The sequence below is a fragment of the Giraffa tippelskirchi genome, chromosome 10 (assembly GCF_054371585.1).
Source record: "Giraffa tippelskirchi isolate mGirTip1 chromosome 10, T2T-mGirTip1v1.2.pri, whole genome shotgun sequence".
NCBI lineage: Eukaryota > Metazoa > Chordata > Mammalia > Artiodactyla > Giraffidae > Giraffa > Giraffa tippelskirchi.
In genome coordinates, this window is record NC_137284.1 from 29,815,289 (window position 1) to 29,828,047 (window position 12,759).

General features: G+C 43.5%; 1 protein-coding gene across 1 annotated transcript in view; it reads left to right on the forward strand.

Moving 5' to 3' along the window:
• Positions 1–12,759, forward strand: part of USP35 (ubiquitin specific peptidase 35) — a 52,770-nt gene that overhangs the window by 10,508 nt on the left and 29,503 nt on the right. The window contains exons 5-7 of the mRNA XM_081537580.1: positions 146–247; positions 1,813–1,971; positions 6,631–6,824. Coding sequence (XP_081393706.1) covers positions 146–247; positions 1,813–1,971; positions 6,631–6,824 — 455 coding nt within the window. The remainder of the gene's footprint in view (positions 1–145; positions 248–1,812; positions 1,972–6,630; positions 6,825–12,759) is intronic.

A 12,759-nucleotide genomic window follows, 5' to 3' on the forward strand; every position in this document is an offset into this window, starting at 1 on the left:
GTCTGTGAGCACCTCTGTGTTCTTGCTCCCTCATGGGTCTGCTGCTTTGACTCCGGCGTCTCTGGCCCCCTTTCAGGCCTGTGGCTACGCTTGGCCCTGGGTGGCCCAGGTCTGGGGGACTCCTGACCAGGGGTTTTTTTTCCAGGTTTTCTCCAAGCTCCTGTATCCCATTGTCCGGGGTGCCGCCTTGTCCGTACTCAAGTACATGCTCCTGACCTTCCAGCATTCCCATGAGGCCTTCCACCTGGTAAGGACCCCTGCATGTTGCCCCGAGGATGGGTGGGTGCCCCTGCACCCCACACTGGTCTGGCTAGAGGCCAGACATGCTCTCTCTGTTGGGGCTGAAGGGATTGGGGCTTGAAGGCTAAGACCTCCAAGTCCTGGATGTTAGCACTGAAAGTGACTTGAGATCCAGTTTTACAAATAGAAAACTGAAGTCAAAGAATGTGTGAGACCCTGCCCCTGGGCCCTGAGTAGAGTGAGAGGCCTGGAATGATGGCAGCGGTGTTTCTTGGGTGCCAGCTGTGTGGCAGGCACAGTGCTAAAGACATTACACATGTTCATTCATTTTACTCCCAGAGTAGCCCCAAGACAGAGGTTTTGTCATTTTCTCCAGTTTTTAACTGAAGAAACTGCAGATTAAGGAGATTAGATTGCATGTTGCAGGCACACTGCTGGTGAGTGGTATAGGGAAGATTCCAGCTGAGTTGGTCTGACTCCTGACCCAATGTCCCTCCTAAACCCTACTGTCCATCAGCACCCAGGAGGCCTGACCTCAGCTCCGGGCCATCTCTGCTGCCTTCTGGGCCCTCCCTTAGGAAGAGCAGCCCACAGCCCTGCAGAAGGGGCCCGGGATTCTTGTGGCCCTTGGTCAGTGCCAAAACATCATGCTTCCTGACTTGCGCAGTGGGAAAAGCACTGAACCAGAGATTGGGGTTGTGTGGGGTTGAGTCTCAGCTCTGCCTTTGACCAGATGTGGTGACCTTGGGCCAGACACTTAGCTCTCAGAGCCTAGGCTGGGGGTAAACCCTTAAGCTGGTGGAACAGGGTTAGATGAGGTCACATTTGTCATAGCCTGGTACATGCAAGGCACTTGATATACATATATATATGTATATATATTTTTAATTTTCATCCTTCTCCTGGGCTCTCCTGCTTCCAATTTCTGTGGCCTGACTCTTCCATCCCTGGTACATTATGGTGTGGCTTCCCTATAGGTTTGAAAGTTAACACTCTGTAGCACAGAGGGAAAAAAATGGGCTTTGGGTTCAGACAGCAACTTCTGCCATAACCCATGGTGAAGTCCTTGGCAAATTACATAACCTCTCTCATTTAATTTCTTCATCTATAAGATGGGGAGAGTAATCGCCACATGTCACCGTGAGGAGGAAGTGCTTCACATGTTAAACGTTTGCTGCCACTCATGCTCCGTCAGAGCTCCCACCAGCTGACCACAGTGTGGACCCAGCATCACTCCTGGGTCACAGAGTAACCCAGGTCACACTGGCCTTCAGGCTCTTCAGGCAGATCGGTTGGCTGATACTTGATAGCTGGGGCTCAGGCCTGCCCTCAGCTATGAGCAGGGAACTGTTTGTCCCATTAAACAGATGAAGAGACTGAGGCAAAGTATCCAAGGTCGTGTGTGTTGTAAAGAGTCACCTGCCTGCAGAGCTTAGAGCCCCATGAAGGTAAGGGGCATAGGGATCAGGCGGGCCCTGCTTTCAAGAAGCGCTGGATGCTTCCGACATTGACCATCGCCTCACAACTCAGGTGGGGAAGCGGGAGCTGACTAACCCTCCTCTGCTCTCACAGCTCCTCCCTCACATCCCCCCAATGGTGGCCTCTCTGGTCAAGGAGGACTCCAACTCGGGGACCAGCTGCCTGGAGCAGCTGGCGGAGCTGGTCCACTGCATGGTATTCCGGTTTCCTGGCTTCCCGGATCTGTATGAACCCGTCATGGAGGCCATCAAGGTGAGTGACCGTCCCCACTGTTCCCGCACCCCACTCTGACAAAGGCGCCAGTTTGGGCTTTGCTCAAGGCCACATTGCAGGTTGGTGGCAGTCGTCCATCCTTTGGCCCTTGACTGTCTCCTGTCGTCTCCCCTGGCCCATCCTGTGCTTCAGGCACCCTGAGCCACCTGCCATTCCCTTAGATGGATCTTCCTGTCTTGGTTGTTCTGAGCCTTTGTACATGCCAATCACTCTAACTGAAACTCCTCTCTTGTTCTGCCTGGATCGCTCCTGCTCCTCCTCCTCAGCCTTCTTGAAGGCTCTGCTTAAGGGTTACCTCCCTCAGGAAGCCTTCCCTGATGACTCTGAATGACTCCCCACTCCAACCCTGCCCCTTGGCTGGATCATGGCCTCTTTGAGCTTCCACAGCCCTAGTACATCTCTCTGCCACACATCGTCACTGTTTGTCTGTGTGTCGGTCTGCTCTTAGACTGAGCACTCCAGGAGCAGACTTATGCCCTACTCTCTGCCAGGCCCAGGCTGGGAACTGGGGACGCAGGCATGAGGCAGATCAAATCTCCTCCCTTTGAGGAGCTCACAGCCTAGAGGGGTGACTGAGATGTTTACCCATAACTCTCATCTAAGCAGCTTATGAAATGCCTGTGAGGATCAGCCCAAGAGCAGTGAGGAGGCAGAGGAGGGAAAGATCTCCTCCAATCAGAGGAGGAGGCTGCAAGGAAGAAAGGGCTTCTGAACCCAGCTTGCTGCGTTGCTAGGACCATAACCAGTGTTTGTAGCTAGAGTCACACTTGCCAGTGTCTTCCAGTACATTCTGTCTTCTGTTGCTCACTAGAAACCTATGAGGCAGGCACTGTTGTTGTTTCAGTTTCACAGATGAGGAAAATGAGACTCTTGAGAGGTGTGGTGTTTTATTCATAGTCATGGAGATAGTGAGAGACGCAGCCAGGGCCCGGGGTTGCCGAGCCCTTTGCCACTGCGTGATACAGAGGACAGGTTCATTCAAGTGTGGGTGACGGATGTCCAGTAGGTGGTGGTCCTTTTAAGACCTCTGATCTGACTTCCATTTCTGTAACACAGCAGATAAGTAACCTGAGAAGTGGCCCATCACAAAACATCTAGAAATGCTTGTTAAAATATAGCAAACATCTTTTTAAGTATATAGCTGAGCTTGCAAGGGAGTAAGTGGGGATCCACAGGGGGCAAAAAGGAAGAGCAAACCAAATTCCAGAGTGGTGAATGAGAGGTGATACTCTCTTGCCATGGGGTGGGGAGGGAGGTTGGGTGAGATGGCCAACCTCAGTCCCCATGGGGCGTGAGCTGGTGGGGCCAGGAGTTGAGGTTAGGGCCTGCCCCCAGGAGGGAGTTAGTATCAAGGGTCCCCTGTAATTCAGGACCCAAGAAAGGCTTTATTATTAGCAAAATGATGTTCTAGAAAAAATACACATGGTCCCAAATAGACATCAAGGAAGGTTCTCTGGCTTGGATTGGGAAAAAAGAAATTGGTCATCACTGGACTGCTCTCATGTGAGGTTAGGGGTTCAGGTTCTTATTTTTCTTTGCAGTTATGGAACCCCTTAAGCTCAGATACTAACACTGAAAGTAGTCATAAACTTGTAATACCCAAGGGTTGCCTAATAAAAGCAGAAAAGAAACCGCTTTCAAGCCACAAAGAGAAAATTCTACTAAAGATGAGTTTATAATCCCCAGATTACAAAACATGCAAGGGAATAATCCACCATGAATGAGAGTTGGTAAACACAACAAACATTTACCTGGCATTTACTTGGATTTTCTAAGTTCTTCCAATTGAGCATGAGAAAGAGTTTTTTTTTGTTTGTTTTTTTTTTAAACAGTCAGAACTAACCAACAGTAGAAGCAGCTGCCTTATTGGATCATGAGCTCCTTGGCACTGGAGGTGGTTGAGCAGAGAGAGGACTTAACCTTGTTGGAAATGACTGTTGCTGTGAGCTTATGATGGGCACGGACCATGTCGTTTTGATCTGTGTGTCTAATAAATGAGTGAATGAACAGGACTGTGGTGTGATGTACAGTATCGTGGAGGTGTGAACAAAGAGGGAGCATGGCCCTGAACTGGGCATCAGGGGAAGCTCACGCTGAGGGAGACCCAGGGTTTGCACACTGGAGGCCGTGGTCTGATCCTGGGTGGTGAGGCGAGTCTGCAAATACCTATGCAACTAGCTGTAGGGAGTTAAGCTCTATAAGACAGGTGTAGATAGTGTGAAGGGCCCCCACTTGAGAAGATTATGGAAAGTCTTCTGGAGAGGGGATATAGGAGTTAGACCTCGAGGGACAGGAACTGGGAGGAGGAGACCAGGGGATAAGGTGTGGGAACAAGAACGTGCACGTCCAGTTTGGTGGTGACGTGTGGTGGAAGGGAGGCGAGATGAGAAGATGGGCAGAAAATGAGGCTGAGCAACTGCTTGGTCCAGCAGATCTGGGCTTCTCAACGTCTCCTCCGAAGTACTTGACCCCAGAAGAGGGGACTTACCCCAAACAGCCTGACACAAGCTCAGTTTCTGTAAAATCTCATGTCATCTCAAAGATTCAAGTATATACTTCATAATTATAAACATCTGTTTTAATAGAAACATATTTTTCTTCTTTGGATTTTAGCTAATATAGATCTAGGAAGATGTGTAATACTTGTTGTGTGGCTTTCACTACCTTTTGGTACAAGCCAGTTTGAGAGGCAAGTCTGCAAAGTATTAATAGGATTTATTGTTCATAAAATTCTTCCAGGATGTAAAAAATACATCCTTTGAATTGTTGTTTTTTAGTTGCTAAGTCATGTCAGACTCTCTGCAACCCCATTGACTGTGGTCTGCCAGGCTCCTCTGTCCATGGGATTCCCCAGGCAAAAATATTGGAGTGTGGGTTGCCATTTCCTCCTCCAGGGTATCTTCCCGACCTTTGTATACAGGCACCTTTATAAATTCTGGAAAGTTCTCTCACTTAGGCAGTTGTGTTAAGTTATGGCAGTTTCTCTGGAAGCTTTGGTCCTTGCTAAGGGAGCTACATTTTATGTAGGTTTCTAGTAACAGGAGGAACTTGAAAGTTATTTGAAAGTTTTTGTTTTATTCTCTTAAATCTCCTAAGAGTACAGAGTTACCTTCTTTGGGAAAAATGACATTTGATTTCTTTCTTTTCTAGGGTGGATATTTTTGCATTTTGTGGTGTCTGTGTTGGGGGAGTGGGGAGTGTTGGTTCTGTCTTTTTGTCCCTATTTGTTCATGCTGTGTGTGGGGTAGGGTTGGATTGAGGATAGCAAGAAGGAAAAAGAAGGGACTAAGAAGTTACCCAGCCCTTAGTTTCTTTTCTTTGGGCTTCTCTGGTGGCTCAGCTGGTAAAAAATGTGCCTGCCAGTGCAGCAGACGCAAGAGATGTGGGTTCGATCCCTGGGTCAGGAAGATCCCCTGGAGAAGGAAATGGCAGCCCACTCCAGTATTCTTGCCTGGAAAATTCCATGAACAGAGGAACCTGGCTGGCTATAGTCCATGTGGTCGTAAAAGAGTCAGACACGACTGAGCACACAGGCCTAGCTTCTTACCTCAGGCACCTCCTATATTTTTTTACCATCTGTGGGAGGTGACTGACTAATCTGATAAATTATCTGATAAACAGTCATGGGAAATGAGTGAGCAAATGTATTAAACCACTGCTTGAGCCCTACCTTTTGCAGTGATGAGGGCTTTCAGTGCTAAGCTGGTTTGAAGCTCAGGAACCTTAGACAAATCTCAGAACTGTGCTAGGATCTGGAAATAAGAACGGGGCTAGAGGAACTGTCATGAATATCACTTAAATCTACTAAACTATGTCATCCTTAGAGCCAGTGCTTTGGTAATACTCTCTTCAGTGTAGCTGTTCAGTGTGAAAAAGGATAATGAGTGGTAAAGTGTGCTAATCCCTGAGCCTGTGACCAAGGACTCAAACCTCAGATCCCCAGGATCCTCCCACCGTCCTGACTGTGGGATCAGGTTCCGGGGTGGGGTGTGTGTGTATGTGTGTGTGGTGTTGACTAATTTGAAAAAGCTGACTCTGCAAACTTTAACATGAAGAAGGTGAAAATAGGAGCAGGCATCATGAGAGTATAGCGTGCTGAACTGACATATGGTAGGAGTGTCCTCATTTGACAGATGAGCAAACTGAGGTCCAGGGAGGTTAACTGACTGAGTCAGGCTGGCTTACTGACCACAGCCAGAGAGCTGTGAGGACAGGAGTCAGGACCAGGGTTGAGATCTCAACACGGCTGGATTGGGCCAGGGGGCCAGTGTTGTCATTGCTTAAAAGAGTTTCACATCCCGGACTCATCAACGTATAATAGAGTCTTCATTTATTGCCTCTTAAGAAAATCCTTTCTCTGTCTGGGTCTTGGTTTTTTCATCTACGTAGTGAAGATTTTACCCCTTTCTAAAGGCAGCTGTGGCATGAAAGATCGTCTAGAAGGCCCACATGTCGAGATGAAAACCTAGAATATGTTTGAAAGCAGGGGATTGTTCACACACATCTCTATGACATTTTTTGGGTGGTGTGCTTGACCCGTGTGTAGTAGGCTATACTCCAGGGTTTCCTGGAGGAGGTGGTATTCTTAGAGCTAATAACCCTGGTACTCAGTGTCCCTCTGGCTTGTTCCTCACTCAGGACCTCCCTGTTCCCAATGAGGACCGAATCAAGCAGCTGCTGGGACAGGATGCCTGGACCTCGCAGAAGAGTGAGCTGGCTGGCTTTTACCCCCGGCTCATGGCCAAGTCAGACACGGGCAAGATTGGTTTAATCAATCTGGGCAACACGTGCTATGTGAACAGCATCCTTCAGGCCTTGTTCATGGCGTCCGAGTAGGTGCTGCTTTTATATTTCTTGTCTGCCTCTGCCTCTCTCTGCTGGTCTTCCTGGTGTGTGGGGATGGGGATGGGGATTGGAGATGGGGGGCTCCTGCTGTGTATTATGAGCATAGTTCCCTGAGATCTGTGGGTATGTGAAGGGCAGGTGAGAGCTCCCAGAGGGCTGCAGGCCACTGTCAAGGCAATAGGTCAAGACTTGATGGGAACTTGAGATGGGGATTTGGGGGCCAGGCTGCAGCGGGAAGTGGGTCTGCTGCGTTGGTCGACATCCCTGACTTTTCTCCTAGAGCCTGTGAGGGTGGACAGTGTCTTCCACAGTAGAACTTCCGCTTTTCTGGGCATTAATTAGTGAAACAAAATTTTTGTTGTCATTGGGTACCTATTCACTGATGACTTGCTTAAAAATCAATTAAGGTTTCAGCCACACATGCAGATATACTTTCCTCCCTATTTTCCTTTTTTTAAGATTTATTTCTTTATTTATGGCTGTGCTGGGTCTTTGTTGCTTCTCGCCAGCTCCCCCTAGTTGGGGTGCGCGGGAGCTACTCTCTGGTTGTGTGTTGAGGTGGTTTCTCTTGTTGCCGAGCATGGTCTCCAGGTGCTCGGGTTCAGTAGTTGTGGCACATGGGCTTGGTCGTCCCGAGGCATGTGGGTCTTAGTACCCAGACCAGGCGTTGAACCTCTGTCTCCTGCATTGGCAGGCAGATTCCCAACCACTGGACCACGAGGGGAGGCACCTCAATTTTCCTTTTTTTCGTGTGTGTTTAAAAATGCACATAACAAAATTTACAATATTAACCATTTTCAAGTATACAGTTCAGTGGTGTCAGATTGTATTCACATTATTGTGCAACTGTCACTACCATCCATCCCTTTAACTCTTTTCCTGTTGTAAATCTGAAGCTCTATGCCTGTTAAGTAATAACTTCCCATATTACCATTCTGCCTTCCCCACAGCCTCTGGTAACCACCATTATACTTTCTGTCTCTGTGACTGTTGTCTCTGCTTTAAGCACCTCATATGCAGTATTTGTCTTTTTGGCTTATTTCACTGAGTAAATGTCCTCGAGCTTCATCCATATTGTAGCATATTGCAGAATTTCTTTCCTTTTTCGAGGCTGGGTAATATTCCATGGTATGTATAAACCACATTTTGGTAATCTGTTCATTGGTGAAATGATAGACACATGGTTTGCTTCTGTGTTTTACCTGTTATGAACATGGGAGTACAAGTATCTCTTTGAGACCCTGCTTATGATTATTTCAGATACATACCCAGAAGTGGAATTACTGGGTCATTGGTAGTTCTGTTTTTTAGTCTTTTTGAGCAACCTCTATCTTGTTTTCCACAGTGACAGCAGCAGTTTACATTCCTACAAACAGTGCATAAAGGTTTGGATTTCTCTATATCTTTCCAAGATTTCTTTTCTTTTTTTTTTTAATACTCATCCTAATAGGTATAAGAGTTTCCCTGGTGGCTCAGGGGTAAAGAACCCACCTACCAATGCAGGAGATTCGAGTTTGATCCCTGGAGAAGGAAATGGCAACCCACTCCAGTATTCTTGCCTGGGAAATTCCATGGACAGAGGATCCTGACAGGCTATAGTTCATTGGGTCACAAAAGAGTCAGACATGACTTAGGGATTGAACAACAATAACAACAAATGGGTGTGAGGTGTATGTCATTATGGTTTTTAATTTGCCATTTCTGTAATGATTAGTGATGTAGAGCATTGTTTTATGTGCTTATTGGCTATTTGTGTCTATTCTTTGGCAAAAAGTCAATTTAAATCCATTGCTTATTTTTGAATCAGGTTGTTTTTGTTGAGGTTTGGGAGTTTTTTTTGTATGTTCTGAATATTAATCCCTTATCACATACATGATTTGCAAATATTTTTTCCCAGAGCCTTCTAGGGTTCTCTTTTTACTCTGTGGATAATCTGTTTTTAAAAAAATATTTATTGGAATATAGTTGATTTACAGTGTTCTGTTAGTTTCTGCTGTATAGCAAAGTGAATCAGTTATACATAGACGTATATTCACTCTTTTTTAGATTCTATATAGGCCACTGCAGAATACTGAGTAGAGTTCCAAGTTCTGTACAGTAGGTCCTTATTAGTTATCTATTTTATATATAGTAGTGTGCCTATGTCAATCCCCATATCCCACTTTATCCCTCCTCCCTCCTTTTACCCCTGGTAACTGATAACCATAACCAGTGTTTTTTTTTTTTTTTCTACATCTGTGACTATTTCTACTTTGTAAATAAGTTCATTTGTACCATTTTTAAAGATTCTCTGTGGAGTAGATAGTCTTTTTTAGTTGTTGAAAGAGATTGCTTTTTTTTAAAATTTACTTTTATTGAGATATAATTGACATATAACATGACATTAATTTCAAGTGTATTGTGTAATGATTCAGTGTACCATTAGTTGACCCTTGAACAACATAGGTTTGAATTAAATGGGTCCACTTATATGTGGATTTTTTTCTCATAAACATATTGGGAGAATTTTTGGAGATTTGTGACAATTTGAGAAAAAATTGAAGGCAAACCTTGTAGCCTAGAAGGTATGTCATGAATATATGAAATATATGTTGATATATAAATAACATAAAAAGTATGTGTTAACTGCTTATGTTATCATTGAGGCTTCTAGTTGACAGTAGGCTATTAGCAGTTAAGTTTTTGGGGAGTCAAAAGTTATGCATGGATTTTCGACAACATGGTTGGCGCCCCTAACCTCTGCATTGTTCAGGGGTCAACTGAATGTCTATATTATGAATTGATCACAATAGTAAGTCTACTTAACATCCATAGCCACACATAGTTACAATTTTTTTTCTTCTGATAAGAAATTTTAAGATTTATTCTCTTAGCAACTTGCATATACAATACAGTATTACTAACTATAGGAACCACGCTGTACATTACATTCTCAGGACTTTTATTTATTTTGCAACTGAAACTTTGTTATCTTTTGACCACCTTCATGTATTTCACCCATACCCAATCCCCTTCTCTGGCAACCATTAATCAGTTTTCTGTATCTATTAAATTGTTTTTTTAGATTCCACATATAACTGAGATCATGCAGTGTTTGTCTTTTTCTGTCTGACTTATTTTCCTTAGTGTAATGTCCTCAAGGTTTATCTAATTGTCATAAATGATAAGATTCCTTTATTTCTTGTGGCTGAATAGTATTCCATTGTATCTATGTATACCGCATTTTCTCAATCCGTTCATCTGTTGTTGGACACTTAACCGTTGTTCCCATGTCTTGGCTGTTGTGAACACTGCTGCTTGGAACATAGGGCTGCTTGCATCTTTTTGAATTATAGTTTTGTCAGGGGTGTGCCCAGGTGTGAGATGGCTGGATCATATGGTAATTCCGTTTCTAGTTTTCGGAGGAAACTTCACACTGTTTTCCTTAGTGGCTGTACCAACTTACATTCCCACCAACAGTGTAGAAAGGTTTCCACTCCCTCCTCCAGCATTTGTTATTTGTAGACTTTTTAATAACTTTTCTGACTGGTGTGAGGTGATACTTCATTGTAGTTTTGATTTGCATTTCTCTGATAACTAGTGATGTTGAGCATCTTCTCATGTGCCTACCGGCCTTCTGTATGTCTTCTTTGGAGAAATGTCTATTAAGGTCTTCTGCCGATTTTTCTATTGGGCTGTTTTTTTTTGTTGAATCATTTGACCTATTTGTATATATTGGAGATTAAGCTTTCTTTCCCGTTTTTTAATATAAGCATTTTTAGTTATAAATTTCCTCCTTAGGAGCACCACTTTTGCTGTGTTGCATAAGCTTTGGTATGTTGTATTTTTGTTTTTGTTCATATCTAAGTATTTTCTAATTTCTCCTTGTGATTTCTTCTTTGATCCATTGGTTGTTTACCAGTGTGTTGTTTAGTTTCAACAATTTTGTGAATTTTCCAGTTTTCTCTCTTATTGAATTCTAAGTTTATCTTGTGGTAGTCAGAGAAGATACTTTGTATGATATCTACCTTTTAAATCTATTGAGACTTAATTTGTAGCCTAACTTATAGTCTTTTCTGGACAAAGGTCTCTTGTGCACTTGAGAAAAATGTGTATGCTATTGTTGTTGGGTGGAATGTTTTTTTAATATGTGTTAAGTTTCCCAGTTTCTCTGTTTATCTTCTGTCTGGTTGTTCTGTTTGTTATGGTGAGTGGGGTTGTGAGGTCTACAACTGTTAATGTAGAATTATCTATTTCTCTTTTCCATTTTGGTAACTTTTGCATCATATATTTTGATGGCCTGTAATGAAGTGTGTAAATATTTGTAATTGTTATGTCTTCTTGCTGTATTGAGCCTTTTATTAATATATAATGTCCCTTTTTGTCTCTTACTACCTTTCTTGACTTAACGTCTGTTTTGTCTTACATTAGCATAGCCACTTCTGTTCTCTTTTGGTGATTATTTGTGTGGCATTTCTTTTTCCATCCTTTCACTTTCAACTTCTTTGTGTCTTTGTATCTCAAATGAGTCTCTTATAGATAGTATTATAATTGGATGTATTTTTATCCATTCTGCCAACTGCTAGTCTCTTCTCGTGAGAGAGTTTAATACATTTACTTTTGCAGGATTTTTTAAATTTATTTTTTAATTGGAGGATAATTGCTTTACAATGTTGTGTTTCTGCTATACAACAGTGTGAAGCAGCTGTATGTATACATATATCCCCTCTCTCTTGAGCCTCCCTCCCACCTCCCTCCCTTCTAGGTCATCACAGAGCACAGAGCTGAGCTCCCTGCGCTATAGAGCAGCTTTCCACTGTGCCTTACACATGGTAGTGCATATGTTTCAATGCTGCTCTCTTAATTCGTCCCATCCTCTCCTTCCCCCACTGTGTCCGCACGCTCATTCTCTACATCTATGTCTCGTTTCCTGCCCTGCAAATAGGTTCATCAGAACCATTTTTCTAGAAGGGAACTGACTTCTGCCATTGGGCTATTTATTTCCCATATGCCCTCTAGTTTTTTTATCCCACATTTCTTGCATTCCTGTTTTCTTTTGTGTTCAGTTGATTTTTTTTTTGGTAGCAAAATGTTTCAATTCCTTCTTTATTCCATTTTGTATATATTCCATAACTATTTTCTGTGTTATTCCATGGGAATTACATTTAACATCTTAAAGTTATTACATTCTAATTTAATTTTATAGCTGCTTACCTTTAATAATGAGTGGACTATCCTGTAGCTCAAATGGTAAACAATCTGCCTGCGATGCGGGAGACCTGGGTTCAGTCCCCGGGTTGGGAAGATCCCCTGGGGAAGGGAATGGCAACCCGTTCCAGTATTCTTATCAGAAGAATCCCAGGGACAGAGGCGCCTAGGGGGCTACAGTCCATGGGGTCTCAAAGAGTTGGACACAACTGAGTGACTAACACTGCTACTGCTTTAATAACATACAAAAACTCTTCCTCACAGCTCTATCCCACCTCACCTTGGTTGTTGATATCACAGCATTACATCTTTATAATCATGTGCCCTAAAACATAAGCAAGTAATTGTTTTATATGCATTAGTTCCCTGAATTATGTGGAAGAGTTTTGAAATTCAAATCAAAGTTATAGTAATACTAGCTATTGCATCAATAATTGTCTTTTTTCTTTACATATAATCATTCGCATGTTTACCTTTGTTGAGATTTGTATTTTTCTATGTGACTTTTAAAAATTTATTTATAGTTGATTGATGATTGCTTTACAATATTGGTTTGATTTCTGTCATACATCAACATGAATTAACCACAGGCGTACATATGTCCCCTCTCTCTTGAATCTCCCTCCCACCTCCCGCCCATTCCTACCCCTCCAGGTTGTTATAGAGCCCCAGTTTGAGTGCCCTGAGTCATACAGCTAATTCCCATTGGCTGTGTGTTTACATATGTTAGTGTAT